The sequence below is a fragment of the Scomber japonicus genome, chromosome 12 (genome assembly GCF_027409825.1).
Source record: "Scomber japonicus isolate fScoJap1 chromosome 12, fScoJap1.pri, whole genome shotgun sequence".
In the NCBI taxonomy this organism is placed as follows: Eukaryota; Metazoa; Chordata; class Actinopteri; order Scombriformes; family Scombridae; genus Scomber; species Scomber japonicus.
Window position 1 is genome coordinate 33,637,095 of NC_070589.1, and position 16,158 is coordinate 33,653,252.

Below are 16,158 nucleotides of genomic sequence, written 5' to 3' on the forward strand. Positions count from 1 at the left end.
GCTGTTTAGATTTTACAGATCGGTAGAAAAACTGCATTAATCGTTTGGTTTTTTTTTGGAGAGGCTGAGAAGAAAGAAGAGGAGAGGAACAGCTGCTGTGATTCTGACACTCACTGTTACACCTGCAGGTTTTTATATTTATTAAAAAATGTGAAATTAATTGAATAATAAAAACTCAAACTGAAACAAGATTTGTAGATTTATTTCTCCCCTTTTTTTAAACGTGTTTTTAAACTTCTTATGAAGCTCTTTGATGCTTTTAAGTGTTAATGTATGAAGAAATAACTTATTGATCTTTTCCAGTCAGATCAATGTTGGATTTATGAGGCTAATATGAACATTTTAAATATTTTTGTAACAAATCTGATCTTTCTTTTTACAGGTTAAATGAGAACATTTAAATATGTTTATGAAATATTCACTTTACTACATTTGACATTTGAAATATAAACTCATCAGTGCTTTATTCATGTTTCTAATTTCTTATTTTCAGCCTTTCTTTGATATTAATTATTATTACTAATCAGCCGACATGCAGTAAACAAATCATGATATTTAAGAAACGTAAAAATATAAACTCAAAGAGCAATTTATTAGGAACGCTTGTACTAATTCAATCTTTATGAAACTTCTACATTTCAACTTTTTTTTTTGACAGTACAAGAAAAGTGATAAATCTACTTTGCCTTTATTAGTGAAGGCAGTTAAAGGAGTGCGTGGAGGTGTAGTTTATATTTTATCCACTTCATAAACACGAACATAGAAACTAAAAATATATATATAAGCTCCTTAAAAGTAGATTTTATGGCAGAGCTGTTATATTGGGTTGAATCAGACTGTACAGGTGGGTGTTCCTAATAAAGCGTATAGATAGAGAGTATAGATATATATATATAAATATGTGTGTGTGTGTGTGTGTGTGTGTGTGTGTGTAAGTAGTGAAGGGAAATAAAGATTATAATTATCAGTGATCACTTCATTAGAAAAACACCCACATTTAATAATTAACATAAAGTAGAATTATCACCTTTCTGACAATGTCGACAAAACTGAAAATGCTGAAGCTTCATAAAGACTGAATTTATGGCAGAGGAGTTATTCTCAATTGAGTTAGGTGTTCCTAATAATTTGCTCAGTGAGGGTATTTAATATATAATAATTTTAACCCCTTAAATATCAGATCTGTTTCCTGTTAAACGCAGCAGTGTGTCATCATCAGTCAGCTTCATTAAAAGGTACATTTATCTGCTGTACAGGTGGACGCTCCTCATGAACTGCTCTGTGAGTGTATTTTGAATTTTGAACCTCTTAAATACCATGATGATCTGAAATACATCAGGTCATCATGTGTCAGCTTCATAAAGGTAGATTTTATAGCAGAGTTTTAATTATTAATTTATACTGTACAGGTGTTCCTAATAAATCAACCTCACAGCAGCTGTTCCTCTTCTTACCTGTAGGTGGTGCAGGTCAGTCTGGAGCCGCTTCACACCAGTAACTATGTGTGTGTGTGTGTGTGTGTGTGTGTGTGTGTGTGTGTGTATGTGTGTGTGTGTGTGCTGAGAAACTGGAATCATACATGTTTCCAAAGTGGATAAGGAGGGAGGGAGGGAGGGAGCGGTGATGGTTGAGGAGGAGCAAACACAGATCCAGAGTCCTTTTGGATTTTTGGGGGGTAAAAGCAGATTTCAGTGATGAAGGCGTTGATGCGTACAGAGGCCGGTGCACGTTTCAGAGCGCGCACACGTTGACGGAAGCATGTTTTCAGGAGTTACGCTGCCGGAGACAACCAGCAGCTCCGCTCCCGACAGGCAGGTTAAGACTCACAGGATTCTTCTATCTACAGGAATGCGTCTCACACATGAATCCGACCCGAGTTTTTTGTTGGTTTGTTTTTTTTTGTTGGTTTTCTTTTTGTTTTTCTGTCAATCCTCGGATCTCAAAGCGTGTCACAGCGAGAAGATTAGACGTCTGCAGGTGGGACTCTCTCTGTCTCTCTCTCTCTCTCTCTGGGATAAAAGATAAAATCCTGCCACCGTACAGCCGACTCTGCGATACATACTGCAAGACAAGTCGTTTACGATACATCACCGACTGAAGAGGGGGGGAACTTATCCTAAAAAAAAAGGCAAAATAATTTCTTTCAAAAGCAGGAAATCAATCTTACGCTGTTTATTTCATTTTGACAGCTGAGATGAGAGTGTGTCCCAAAGTGCATAGAGTTCAAACACACACAGCAGCAGCCTCAGTATTGCAACACAAGTGTGATATTGGTGTCGAGCATCGATGATGTATCGCAGCGCGTCTCCAGATGTCCGCAGCTCGTCCCACAGTCTGCAGAGAGGTGAGGACGGTCGGCCCGCTCTGTAGTCATGCAGTAAAGACAACGAAACACAATGAAGACCAAAGCTTTAGGATCCGACCTGAGGCGTTTATGACCCACAGATGCCGGCCAGGCGGGGTGGAAGGCGGGGCGGGGGTCTCAGCGGAGCGATCAGGAGTGATCCATGGGTTCGGTGGCGTTGCTCTGCTCCGCGTCCTGGCTCTCCATCTCCTCCGGTTCCTCCGTCTTCCCCTCCGGTTTGCCGGCTGCAGCAGGTGTAGCAGCAGGAGCAGCAGCAGCGGCGGCAGGCGGCGGTTCGGTCTCGGCGGTAGACGTCGGTTGAGCGGCGCCCGTCTTCATCCCGCCCGTCCGCTCCTGGCCTGCCCCTCCCGCAGCGCCCGTGCCCTGCTGCTCCCTCAGGTGGCGCTCCATAGACGCCTGGATGGAGGAGACCATCTCCTGCAGCTTCCTCCGCTGCTGCTCCATCAGGTTCGGGTCGACGCCACGCCCGTCCTTCATGGTGACGAAGCCCGGCGCCATGCGGACCAGCTCCCGGGTGGCATCCTCGGGGATGTCCGACAGGTCCGGGGGTCCTCGGGACACGCTGGCACTTAGGTCCACACCACTGCTGTGCTGGCGCGTGATAGGCCGGTGCTCGGGAGGGGAGGAGCCCCCGCTGCTGCCCAGAGAGTGGCCTTTGCCCTGGAAGGCAGTGACGCTCTGCAGCTGCTCCTTCTTACGCACGACGCCGCCGCTGCCCAGCCGCAGAACGCCGTGGGACGGACTCCCCTCTCTGCTGCCCCTGGTGGCCGCCTCCGAGCGCAGCTGGACCAGCGCCTCCTTCACCAGCTCCTCCACGTCAGGGCCGACGGGGAAGTGACCGGCAGTGTCCACGCAGAGCTCCAGCCGCTCCTCTGCTGCGTTGTAGACAAACGTCTTCCCCGTCAGGTGAGGCAGCGTGCAGTGCTTCCCGTCCATCAGCCCTGAAACACAACCAGAGTCAACACTGGAATGACATCGGTCTGATCTGATATCACAGAAGTTACCTGAACGAGCTTCAGTGTGCTAAATATTGATTTGAATGAATACAAAACCTTAACATAATACTTTTTTAATACCTTACAGACTATATATACCTGCAGAGAGCCACTAAAGTCATCTGGGTTAGAGAAGATGCAGTATGACGTGAAGAAAGCTGATTTAAATTAAAAGGAAATATCTGCCAACTTCCAGTCTGTGATGTTTTTCTTGAAGCTGACTACTCGACTCTTTCACTGCGAGAAGATCACGACTCAGCAGAATGTGCTGCTGGTCCTGTTTGTGTCAATCTGCCACGATAATTAAAGTTGAGCCTTTTATTCTGTTTAAAAGTGATTGAATTGATCATAAAACCTTAAAAAGGAGCAAAATATCAAGTATGACACAAGCTTTTACAATTAAAGAACATTCCTCCTGTTCATACTGAGCATCAGATCCTTCATCATGTTTACAGGAAGTGATGGAGGACTAAACCCACAGTCGTCCTTCTGTGGAAACATGGATTTAAAAGTTTAATCTGAAGCTAATATGAAGCTTCAGAGTCTGAATGAGTCAAATCTTCATCTTCTATGTTTCAACATTACAGTGTTTTCAATAGCAAAGTCTTTTTGTTATACTTCCACCACAGAGAAACAGGAAACACTAAGAGGGAGACTAACTCACACTGATGAAGATTAATAGAAGCTGATCAGAGACTTTAACCCTCCTGTTGTCCTCAAGTCAAGGAAGGAAGGAAGGAAGGGAGGAAGGAGGAATGAAAAGAGGGAGGAAGGGAGAAAAGGAAAGAAGGAAGGGAGGGAGGAAGGAAGGAAGGAAGGGAGGAAAGGGAAGGAGGGAGGGAGAAAGGGAGGGAGGGAGGAAAGGAAGGAAGGAAGGAAGGGAAACACTAAGAGGGAATCTGTTGCTAAGTCAGTATGAACAGGAGGAATGATTACAGAGACCTGACTGCTTTATAATAATAATAATAATGTTCAAATATTGTATTATTTTACATTATTTTATTATTTCTCCTGAGTATTAGCCTTTACTGTTTACTGTCTACATCTGTTCAGTCTTATTATGAGTCATGTTTGAAGCACTTTGAAATGTATTTAACCTGTATGAATCTATAGAAATAAACTTTGACTGATTGATTATTGGACACAGGATATCAGCTTACATCACTAATCAGATTTCTCTTGTGCTGTGATTATAATCAAGCATCTTTCTTTTATTAAAGAATTGAATTACTGTAAAAAGCTGACTGTGTCCTGTTGAATACTATAATATATACTGCACATAATAAGCACAATTCACTTACACTTCAAATCAGTATTTATAGTTTTGGCTACTTTACATTTCATTTTTTTAATCTACATAACTACATTTATTTAGAAGCTTTAGTCAATTTTCACATTAAAATCTTTCCTGATCTTAAAAATATGAGGCTTTGTTTTTTCATTAGGCTACTCAACAATATAAAAAGCATGAACTGAGCTCCACCTGGACACAATTTAATGCCGATTACACATAAATGCATCAATAAAAACAGTCAAATTAAGGATAATAAATGGACTCTGGATGATGAATGAAGAGGAGATACTTTTACCTTCATTTCATTTTGCTGCTGTAACATTTTGATTGCAGCTCGTGTATAACTGTCTGCTTATTTATCTGCATGTAAAGTTAAAGTAGATTAAAGATAAACGTACCCATGTCCTTTTTGACGATGTTGTAAAAGACGCCGCCCTGCTGGAACAAGTGTGGAAGCTTCTTAGCGTACGACCAAACATCCTCACCTGGAAGACACAGAGAGAGAGAAACTATTCACACACACTTCATAAAGATGCTTAGTATGAGAACAACTCCTCACGCTGTTATAATAATCCTTACAACCAGCCTCATGTCACTACTGTTTTAAAAGTCTGGCTCTTCTTTGGTAGATTACTTCATTATCATCAGCCCAAAATCCAAAGATATTTGTTGACTATCATGTACAACCATAGACTGTATAAAAGAAATGGACGTAACATCCGTGACGTCACCCATTGGTTTGTGGACTGTTGCTCGGAAGCCAATAGTTTCTAATCTGGGCAGCGCCATCTTGAAAATTTCAGGTGCATGCTGGGAAAAATAAAAACACGGATTCTACTTATATGGGCATGAGGCGGGGCCATGGGCGGAGCGGGGGAGGTTGCTATGGTTACGAGGGCTGGATCTCGAGGACATTGGTCAATCAACCTGTCAATCAGGACGTAGCCACGCCCTAATGCATACCCTGCTTTATCGTCACATATAAAATCAGGGAGGCCAAAATGTCCCAAATGAACATCATACTGCATTGAAGAAGGCTTTAAACTAGCGATTGAGACCATAAACACATTTTGAAAACGTTTACTGAGGTTAGAAATCAAGTGAGAAGTTGGTGAATTCTCCATTGACTTGTATAGAGACGGTCGCCCCCTGGTGGCCTTTTGATAGAATGCAGCTCTAAGTTACTTCCTGGTTGGCTTCATTTCAGAGGACTAGAACTCCCCGCCTGTGTACAGCACAGAAAAACTGCAAATCGTCACATTATAGAAGCTAAAACCTGCAAAAACTTCATATTTCTGCACAACAACTATCGACTAATCAGTTAATTAACTATTTGCTTCAACTCAACAATAATCATGTTAAATTGTCTTTTCAGTATCGCTGTGATATCACTATTTTACTCAAGATATCAATCATAATTCCTTTGTTCACATTTATAAACACTCTGTGACTCTAGAGCTGGGAAGCGAAGGAGTAGAATCCAATATCACGATATTTTAGACTAAATACGTCGATGTGGATATTTTAACAATATTGTAAAGATGACTGTCGATGCTTCCAGGAAATATTTACACAATGAGATTTGTGATAAATAATCATCAGTAATGTGGAAATAAAGACTAAGTGGATAAAAGCTGATAATAATAAAATCACATTTTGACTGTAATTCAGCCTTTAAAAGCAGTAAAAGACACTTATTCCATATCATGATATTATAATATTCAACATCTAAGACTTATAGTTACTGCTCAGCCATAACTGTGACTGTGCACTTTTAATCATTTTAGCAAAAAATAATCCACTTTGATTTAAACGTGATGGCAGATTTATTTCACATGGAGATATTTACAGAGTCTCTCTCTCTACTCTGCTGAACTTTAATCATCACTTTCTTTGTTTCAGAGCTTAAATAAGGGCACATTTAGAACATTTATGAACTAGTAAAATATCTTCATACCTATACAACCAGCACTTATATTACCATCACCTCTTAATTTTGCTCTCAGATTGAACCACAATGATGCATTTGACTTAAAAACCTAATCTGAAAGCTCTGTGGGAAACACTTTAAATTTAATATATTATATCAGATGTATTGAAGGTATCAGGTTTCTGGATATTTATGCTTTTAGTTTGTCATGTGTTTAAAAGTCACTGCTACTGACGGAGGTTTAAATTCATGTTTTTAAAAAGGCTTCAGTCTGCACCTTTGCTTTGGTCAAAGAAAATAAAAGAATAAAAGAGAAAGAATAAATCATTTGTAAGAGAAACAGGTAGGGATGAAGAAAGAATGATGATATATTAATTATCTTCTTTAAGTCTCTTTTTCTCTTCTTTTTGTTTTGACTGACTGAACACCTACTACTATAGTCTGAAAGCTGTGTGGGAAACACTTCATTTAATATATTATATCAGATATATTGAAGGTATCAGGATATTTATGCTTTTAGTTTGTTATGAAAACCTTTGTCATGTTTAAAAGTCACTGCTACTGACGGAAGTTTTTAAAAAGGGAAGACAAAATCAGCTTAAGCTTCAATCTGCACCTTTGCTTCGGTCAAAGAGAATAAAAGAGAAAGAATAAATCATTTATAAGAGAAACAAATAGAGATGAGGAAAGAATGATGACATATTAATTATCTCTTTTTATCTTCTTTTTGTTTTGTCTGCATGAACATCAGACTGAAGTCCCACTACTACAGTCTGAAAGCTCTGAGGGAAACACTTCATTTAATATATTATATCACATGTTTAAAAATTAAATATGAGTCTAATCTGGACTAAAAATAAAAGCTATCAGTGCTTAAATCAGACGTGAGCTTTTATAGCTGCGCTCACAGAAGCTCACTGATGATGTTTTGTTTGCAAAAACTGGACGAGAGGATTATTGAATATGAGCTCCTGCTAACAGGAAGTGCAGCGTCAGGCCTGCGGAGCGTTCAGGAGCACCAAACAGTCACGCTGCCTGCTGACCGGCCCGATCTGTTTATCTGAACGCTGCCGCGACCTTTGACCCTGTTGGCAGGTGAGACGGGAACGAGGAGGGGGGGTGGAGGGGGGAGGATGCCTGAGTCAGCACAGCGGGTCAACCAACACACACACACACACACACACACACACACACACAGAGTCCTGCTGCGGTGGGCGTCGACTGTCACCTCTGAGCTCAATCTGCTGCTCGGCTAATGACTGCAGCTTGTTATTCACCTGGCTGCTGCGGCCAATCAGGAGCCAGCGTGCACCTGAGTTGTACACCTGGATCAGAGTGTGTAAAAGCAGCCACGAAAAAAAAAGAAAAAAAAAAAAGAAAGCCTCAACGCCTCAACGCAGGTGAAATTTAGAAGCGACATGAAGACATTGGGACACACATAGAGGCAGATTTAGTGCAGATGGTAGAAACTGGAAACCTGCTGGAAATTAAAATGTTTCAACTAAAGCCAAAAAAAAAAAAAGGATCCTGTCATCTGGTTTTTATATAAGATACAAATCGATCTGCTTTGAATCACTGTCTGATATCGTGTCTCCACAAAAATGCTCCAACGAATGAAGTTTTAAAAGTTCAGTAAAGAGAAATAATACCAAACGTTCCCTCCTTCACTGTGAAGTCTGTTTTTCAGTGTTGAGAAGTTGAAATATTTGTGTCATTAATGATTTCCTGAATCCTGCAGGTGCGTCCAAGCTGGTAAACTGAGACTTTAAAAAAAAAAGAAGAGTTCACTATTTTCCCAAAAACAGTGAATCCTGTTTTAGTTGAGTCATTCTTAAAGAAAAGAAATCCAATATATTCTCTGATTCCAGCTTCTTAAATGTGAATATCTTCTGGTTTCCTTTGTCTTATATGACAGTAAACTGAATATTTTGTGTTGTGGACTAAAAAAAAAAGGACATTTAAAGACTTTGGGAAACAGTGATGCACATTTTTAGACGTTAATAAAGTTGAAAAACAGTGAATCTGTCCTTTAACCTTCCTGTCGTGCTCCCGGGTCAAATTGACCCATCTGTTTTGACTGTTCCATCTTTCTTTCCTTCCTTCCTTCCTTCCTTCCTTCCTTCCTTCCTTCCATCTGTGCTTCCTCTCTCCTTCTCTCTTTCTTCCCTTCTTCTCTTTCTTCCCTTCCTTCATCTCCCTTTCTTCCTTCTTTTGTCCTTCCTTCCCCCCTACCTTCTTTCCTTCCTTACTTCTTTCCTCTGTCCTTCCTTCCTTCCTTCCTTCCTTCTTTCCTGTCCGTCTTTCCTCCCTCACTCCTACCTTCCTTCCTTACTTCTTTCCTCTGTCCTTCCTTCCTTCCTTCTTTCCTGTCCTTCTTTCCTCCCTCACTCCTACCTTCCTTCCTTACTTCTTTCCTCCATGCTTCCTTATTTCCTTTCCTCCCTTCCTTCCTTCCTTCCGTCCTCCATCCCCCTTTCTTCCTTCTGTCGTTCCTTCCTTTCTCTCTCCTTCCTTCTTTCCTTTACTCCCTTCCTCCCTTCCTCCCTTGACTCGAACACAACAGGAGGGTTAAGAAGTGAAATAAAAAGGACGAGTTCACTATTTTCCCAAAAACACAAGTTGAAGTTCAGTTGAGTTTAGTCGAGTCATTCTTAAAGAAAATGTTTCCAGCTTCCTAAATGTGAATACTTTCTAGTTTCTTTTGTCTTATATGACATTAAACTGAATATTTTGTGTTGTGGATTAAAAAAAAGGACATTTAAAGACATTTTTTCACCATTTTCTGGCATTTTATAAACATTTATAAAGTGGAAAAACAGTGAATCTGTCCTTTAAGAAGTGAGCACAGACACAGTTTCCTTTCTCTGAAAACAAAAGTAAAACTAATCTCTCTGTTTCTGCTCGAGCAGATAAAAAGCAGAAGAATAACACAGAGCTACAGTCTGATATTAGCAGAATGGTGAATTCATTTAGTCTCAAATTTAACATCTCTGAACTCTGAACTATCACTTTTATTATCGTAGTTAAACTTTAATCTAAGTTTAAGGTTTAAATGAAGTGAAGCTGTCTGGAGTTAATCATAATCTAAATCTGGAGGTCTTGTTTCAGAAAGCAACAAAACTGACAATGAATGATTAAATAAACACATTAATTACATTATTTAAGCCTGAAATGTTCAAGTATTGTCATATTTTGATAATTACTGCTGTTATAGTCTCATTTTACATCAACATAAGATCATCATATCGTGTGATTATGAATCTATTTTCACTATAATCGTCATAATCATCAACATAAAATACTTTGAGAGTCCAATCAATTATAATTATAAAGTAATAATTAGGTTTGGTCAGAATATGAACAATATGTAAGGGTTAAATATAAATGTTACACTACAGTTAGACATATAGATATTTATATATAGTGTAACATTTATATATATATATGACTGAAACTGTTAGTTGATCCAGTTATGATTGAATTATTCTCACTAATAATAAACATTAAATCTTTGATGGTTATGAGAAAATCATATTATTATATTAATATTGCTGACAATGTTCAAATATTCAGCTTTTCTGTGTCTGACTACAAATCAATTTGTGTCGTCTCACTGATAAGAAAATAATCAATAATGAAGATAATCAATAGTTATGACCTTAGTCCAGCCGACACATCACACCTGATCATGTGAGCTGAACTGTGTATGTGTGTGTGTGTGTGTGTGTGTGTGTGTGTGTGTGTGTGTGTGTGTGTGTGTGTGTGTGTGTGTGTGCGAGCTCTCATGATCCATTAACCTATCTTATTGATTAATCGATTAGTTGTTTGGTCTTTAAAATGTTTCTCACTGTTTCCCAAAGCTCAAAGTAACATCTGTTCCTGTGATAGAAAACTGAATAATCCAGAATATATTCACATTAGAGAAGCTGGGAGCAGATAATTATCTTTTATTTCTTTAAAAAAATGACTCAAAACGATCAGCTAATCCATTAAAAGGAGTAATTATTGCAGCTCTAAACTCATTCTTTGATTCCCTTTTTGCTTTGGCTTTGTGAATCGAACAGAAATAATTAGAAAGATTCAAAATTCATTGGAAAAACTAAGTCAAGTCAATTTCTGGTGTCTTTATGGATCCACAACATTTCATTCAAACTTTGTCTCCATTAATCACAAAATCACATGATTATAATGAAAGGCAGCGGTTATTATAAAGCCATGTGCTCTGAGCTCTTACCCATCAGCGTTGCTAGGAGACAGAGGGAGGACATCTCAAGGTCTATGCTGTCCTGAAGTTCACGGCTGCTCATCCTGCCGGACGTCACTGAGTCCTCGCTCTTCACCGAGTGCGAACTGGAGGCGCGAGGTATGGAGCCGGCGGCGGGGCCTTTGTCCTCGGGGCCCCTCAGGATCTCCACCGTCACCCTGTCGCCATGCTGCAGCGCCGCCGGTTCGTTCTCCTCGCCGTCCTTCGGAGGGATCAGCTCTTTGGGCGGGAAGCCGTAGCGGATGCACTGCTGCGCCGGCGGCACCCCGAACTGGTTGGTGATGCTCCTCTGCAGCTCCGAGAAGGTGGTGTGAGCCTGCAGGGTCAGCATGGCCTGCCTGCCGTCGCTGGTCGTCACGCGGATCTTCTTCTCCTTGTTGGACGAGGATGGGGAGGAGGAGGAGGTTTTGGTGGGCGTGACCGGAGCCGAGGAGGACGAGGTTTCGGGAGATCCGCCGGGGGAAGTCGTCCGGGCGTGTCCTTTCTGCTCCTGCTTCAGCCGGTCGGTGCGGCGCTTCTGAGAGACGAAGGCCTGCTCGCTGATGCTCTGCTGCAGGCTGCGCTCCGCCCGGCTCATCGTCAGCTCCTCTTTGTGGAGCGTCTTTGCTTTCTGACCCGTCAGGATGATCTTGGTGGGCGGCTGGGGGTCGGCCGCCGGCTGCTGAGGCTCCACGGTGTCAGTGAGGCGCTGGACGTGGGCGCCGTCGATTGACACCGGGTTGTACTCGTCCGGGTTCTTCTTGGCCGTGTGATGCAGGATGGTGTTGACGACCTTCTGAACCAGGATCTCGCTGCCAAACTCTCCCGGGAAGTGTTTAGTGACCAGCTTCATGGCCACGTCGTACACGTTACTGTTCAAAGCCGGTTCAGTCTCATACTGGAACCAGTACACCGTCTCCCGCACCACCCGCCCCCCCCACTCCAGCGTAATGGGGAAAGCCTCGGGGAGGTTGTCGTACTCCTTCGCTTCCCAGTAATGCTTAAAGCCGCACCCGCACTTCCCGCCCTGGGAGCGGGTGTTGGTTCTGTCCCCGTCCAGATAAACCACGGACCCGTTGCCGTGGATGTGGCGCACCGATGTGCCGTGACACCAGTTGCAGGTGTTGAGGGAGCTCAGTTTGTAATCGGGGATGAGGACGTCTCTCTGGGGGTCGTACGAGCAGACGATGTTGTTGAGTGGGAAGCTGTAGTTCTTGTCCGGCCTCAGCTGGCCGTGCGTGGACTTGGCTAAGTTGTAGAGCTTCCCGCCAGGAACGAGCCACTCTGCCGGCACGTGGAGCTCGGAGAGGGCACCGCAGATCAGGCAGCGGTGCAGCCGGTTCTCCATCACCGACTTCTTAGCCGCTTCCGTCACCTCCTCCGGTTGGATGCCGATGACACCGGTGCGCCTGTACACGTACTGGTGCACGTCGGCCACCAGCGACGGGTGGATGCTGTGCTTCTCCATGAACACCTCCTCCATGGCGTTGACCAGCCTCATCAGGTATTTGTCCTGCAGGCTTCGGTCGCCGCCGATCACGCAGCTCCCGTCCGGCTCCAGCTTTATGTACTTCCTGATGAGCTCCTGCGGGACGCCCCAGGCCTTCGGCAGCAGGCGCGCCGGCAGCTTCGGCAGCACCGTGTTCTTGATCCCCACCAGAGGGATGTAGTGGTTCCTGCCGGAGCTGCTCCAGGCGATGCAGATGGGTTTGTTGAGCTTCCCGTCTTTCCCCTTGCACTGCTCCTCCGGCACCAGCCCCGGCAGGAAGGTGGCAGAGTAATCCCCAGAGCTCCTCATCCCGCTGAGCGAGTCCAGCAGGACGATGGGCCGGTGCAGGACGTTGGCGAGCCCGAATATGTGGATGTTGCGAAGCCCGAGCGGGACGCCTTCAGGGGGGATGAAGAGAGGGTCACACTCATTAATAATATCCTCCCATTCAGCTGCGTCTATAAAATCCTGAAAGAGCGTCTTGTATCGCTCTAGGTTCTGCTTGAAGTTCTGCTTGAGGTTCTCTCTCAGCGCGTGCCAGAACAGTTCTCGGCCCACCAGCGCTCTGGACACCGCGTGCACCAAGCAGTGCCCGTCTCCGTCCACGTGCACAGGGATGAGGCACTCCCTGGTGCCGTTCGCCTTCTTCACCTCCTCCAGAGTGTCGTGCAGGTAGATGAGGCTCCCCGATCGGTCCTTGCCATAGCCCATGGTGGAGACGTGGTCTGGCTCTATGAGGAAAGCCCTGTCTCCTAGCAACGAGCAGTCAAACATCTCCCCTTGGTTCATGTCCCTTAGCAGGCGAGCTTTACCTGTCTGTTTGTCCATGCCATACCTGGTGAGAACAGGAGACAGCAGCTTGCAGTGGTAGTTGGACAAACCCATCACCTTCACCAGCTCTGTGCCTTTCTTTGGGGCCCCTGTTACCCCTAGCAACGCGTTTCTGAGCAGATTATGCAGCACAACATCTGGATCTGTCACCTCTTCCACGTTTATGAGGTTCTTCTGTTCGTGGCGTTGACCACACTCGGTGCACTCGATGCTAACCGAGCCGTGAGCTGCAGGGAAGAAGAGCCTCGCCTGACATTTGGGATCCGGGCATGTTCCAGATAAAATGCGCTTATCTTTCTTCTTGGAGGAGCTCTGCAGCAGAGACATTTTTTGCACGGAGGAAAAAGCTGATATATGTTGTGTCGGCTTCACAGGAGCATGATAGTCCCGCTGTCAGAAGAGCTTTGACTCGGCTAACCAGAGTTATTTACCAGAATAACACAAGAACAACACGGAAGCGGCTGTTTTTTCTCTCCAGCGACTGACCATTGCAAAACGTGATTACGTCATAACGTCTTGTTATGGGGGAGTTGTAGTTCTTTTGTGTTATTTATTTCCCTTTTATCCTCACAAGCGTCTAAACTAATATACAAAAAATATATATTTGTGCCAGTAAGTGTCATAGAGGATAGAATATGTGTTTAGTTGATGTTTTATTTGTGGTTAAATGAAAACAATAACCACTTTCAACGTTTAATGGACTACATTAACCAGAATGCAACAGGCCGTAGTGACGTTGTTGTTGTATGAGGAAGAAAATAAAGCGTAATCATGGCTAGTCTGCTTAGCATTGATGGATCGAGTCGTTTTTAATAAATATCATCATAAGTCTGAACTGAAATAACATATAAATAAAGGGGGTTTTGGGGGGGATAGTAAAGTTCTGTGTGTTTGCTGTGGTTTGTATGAATTAGGCCGTAAAAATGAAACAGGCTGAGTTTACCGGTTAATTTAGCATTAGCAACTTAGCCTGCTGCTAACCGTTAAAACAAGGGGGTGAAACATGAGGCCCGCGGGCCAGAGCCGGGCCGCCGAGGAGGCTAACCCGGCCCACTTTCCTTCCTCTCTTCTTTTTCTTTCTTTCTTTCTTTTTTCTGTCTTTCCTTCACGTCTTCTTTTCTTTTCTTTCCTTGACACGTTTTATAATCTGCAGATTTCGACTGTGAGACCCTGCGATGTAAAAATGACAGATTTTTGAATGGAGTTTGGCGAAGGAGGAGTAAATAGTCTAATTATTGTCAGACTGAGGATTTCACCTGTAACACAACTATGTTTATAAGAAGATTAATCTAACATCTGATCTAATACAGATAACGGATTATGGAAAAATGTATTACACCATTAAATAAACAATCATTAAAGGATATTTTCACAAATTTCAAGTTAAAACAGGTTTTCCAAATGAACATTAAGTGTTTATGTGTGTGTAATGATTCCTCCTGTTCATACTGACCATTAGATCCCTTCATAATGTTTACAATGGAAGTGAAATCCACAGTCCTCCTTCTGTGGAAACATGGATTTAAAAGTTGATGTGAAGCTAATATGAAATTTCAGCGTCTGAATGAGTCAAATCTTCATCTTCTATGTTTCTACGTTACAGTGTTTTTAGTAGTAAAGTCTTTTTGTTACTATACTTCCACCACAGAGAAACAGGAAACACTAAGAGGAGATATGATGCTAAAAAAGACACTACAAAACGTATGCTACTACTACTACATTTACAACTGTTACTACAAAAAGTACTACTACTAGACTTACAATTGTTACTACTACAAAAAAAAAAAAGTACTACACCCCCTATTATTACTATAAAAACTACTATTACAAAACATACTACTTCAATGACTACTAATACTGCTACAACAAAAAGTACTACACATAGGCTACTATTCCCAAATGTGTCAGATATCACTTGATATGACTAACTGACTGCTGAAGCTCAATAGAAACTGGAAAATAAATGATTATGTAAAAAAAAATAGGCTACATGACATATAAAGTGTCTTAAGTCATTTTATCCACTAGATGGCACTGTGGTGCTGACAGCTGAATCAGGGGGAAAGCATCACGTTGCCATGGTGACCACTGATGGCATCGTCTGGATCCCTTTGTGTTTCCTCTGACTGACCACAGGGAGGCAGTCTGTCACCATGAAATCACCATTTATTAAACAACATTTATAAAAAAATAATATTAAATATATCCCAGCTGATCATGGAGCTTCTTAAAGAGACTTTCACCTGGTTTGGTTTCTAGTATTATTAGTTATTCTTTTTAGAAAGATCTAATTAAGAAAAAAAGTGAATATTTGCACATTTCTGGTCAATATTTTGTATATTTCATTTAATTCTGTTCCATTTAAATGTAAAAGTGTAGCAGCACTTTATCATTTAGAATACATTTTACATAGTTTTTACTGTAAATGTCTGTCTTTCTATTATTTTTGTAATATTATATATTTTTTTATATTATATAAGTTTGTATTTTGTCCACAACACCAAGACAATTTCCCTGCATGTGTAAACCTATTCGGCAATAAACCTGCTTCTTGTTTTGATTCTGATTAAAGCAACTCCAAAATTGTTGATTCAATAATACATTTTAAATTGTTTTACTATTATGAATTTACAAAAGCTGTTTTGTGTCAAAGGAAGTTAAAAATTAATCAAAGATTCAGACTGAAACAAAAATGAAATATACATAAGATTCAAACATTAAATATATATTTAAAAAATTGACTGCATCAAAAAAGTTTTACAATTAGAAAAAAATGACAATAGACCGATAATTATTAGGCCTTTTCTTCTTTTACAGCTTCTTTTGTCTTTTCTTTCTCTTTGTCTGACAGTTGAAAGTGCAGAGAAACAGGAAACAGGGCAGAGAGAGACCGATGAGAGCTGGAATCAAAATGTGGATGTTACAGTTTTGTGGTGAGCGTCTTAACCTGTTGGTCTTTTTCACATGAAACATTTTGACGTGTCACATTAGAAAGAGCACAGGTGTAAATA

The 16,158-nt window shown here is 41.9% G+C and overlaps 1 protein-coding gene across 1 annotated transcript; it reads right to left on the reverse strand.

Annotated features, from left to right (window-relative positions):
* Nucleotides 1-1,680: 1,680 nt before the first annotated feature.
* vcpip1 (valosin containing protein (p97)/p47 complex interacting protein 1) lies at nucleotides 1,681-13,566 on the reverse strand. Its single transcript, XM_053329481.1, has 3 exons — nucleotides 10,819-13,566; nucleotides 5,053-5,139; nucleotides 1,681-3,306 (listed from the first exon to the last, which is right to left on the reverse strand). Exons 1-3 carry the CDS (start codon nucleotides 13,472-13,474, stop codon nucleotides 2,495-2,497), a joined length of 3,555 nt encoding a protein of 1,184 aa, XP_053185456.1. The 5' UTR covers nucleotides 13,475-13,566; the 3' UTR covers nucleotides 1,681-2,494.
* Between the last annotated feature and the right edge of the window lie 2,592 nt (nucleotides 13,567-16,158).

Excerpts from the sequence above, each read along its gene's own strand:
- vcpip1 (XM_053329481.1), bottom strand. The coding sequence starts at position 13,474 with ATGTCTCTGCTGCAGAGCTCCTCCAAGAAGAAAGATAAGCGCATTTTA. Across the intron at positions 5,140-10,818 it reads TCTCCTAGCAACGCTGATGG|GTGAGGATGTTTGGTCGTAC; the intron begins GTAAGAGCTCAG and ends TGTGTCTTCCAG. Across the intron at positions 3,307-5,052 it reads CATCGTCAAAAAGGACATGG|GGCTGATGGACGGGAAGCAC; the intron begins GTACGTTTATCT and ends GTTGTGTTTCAG.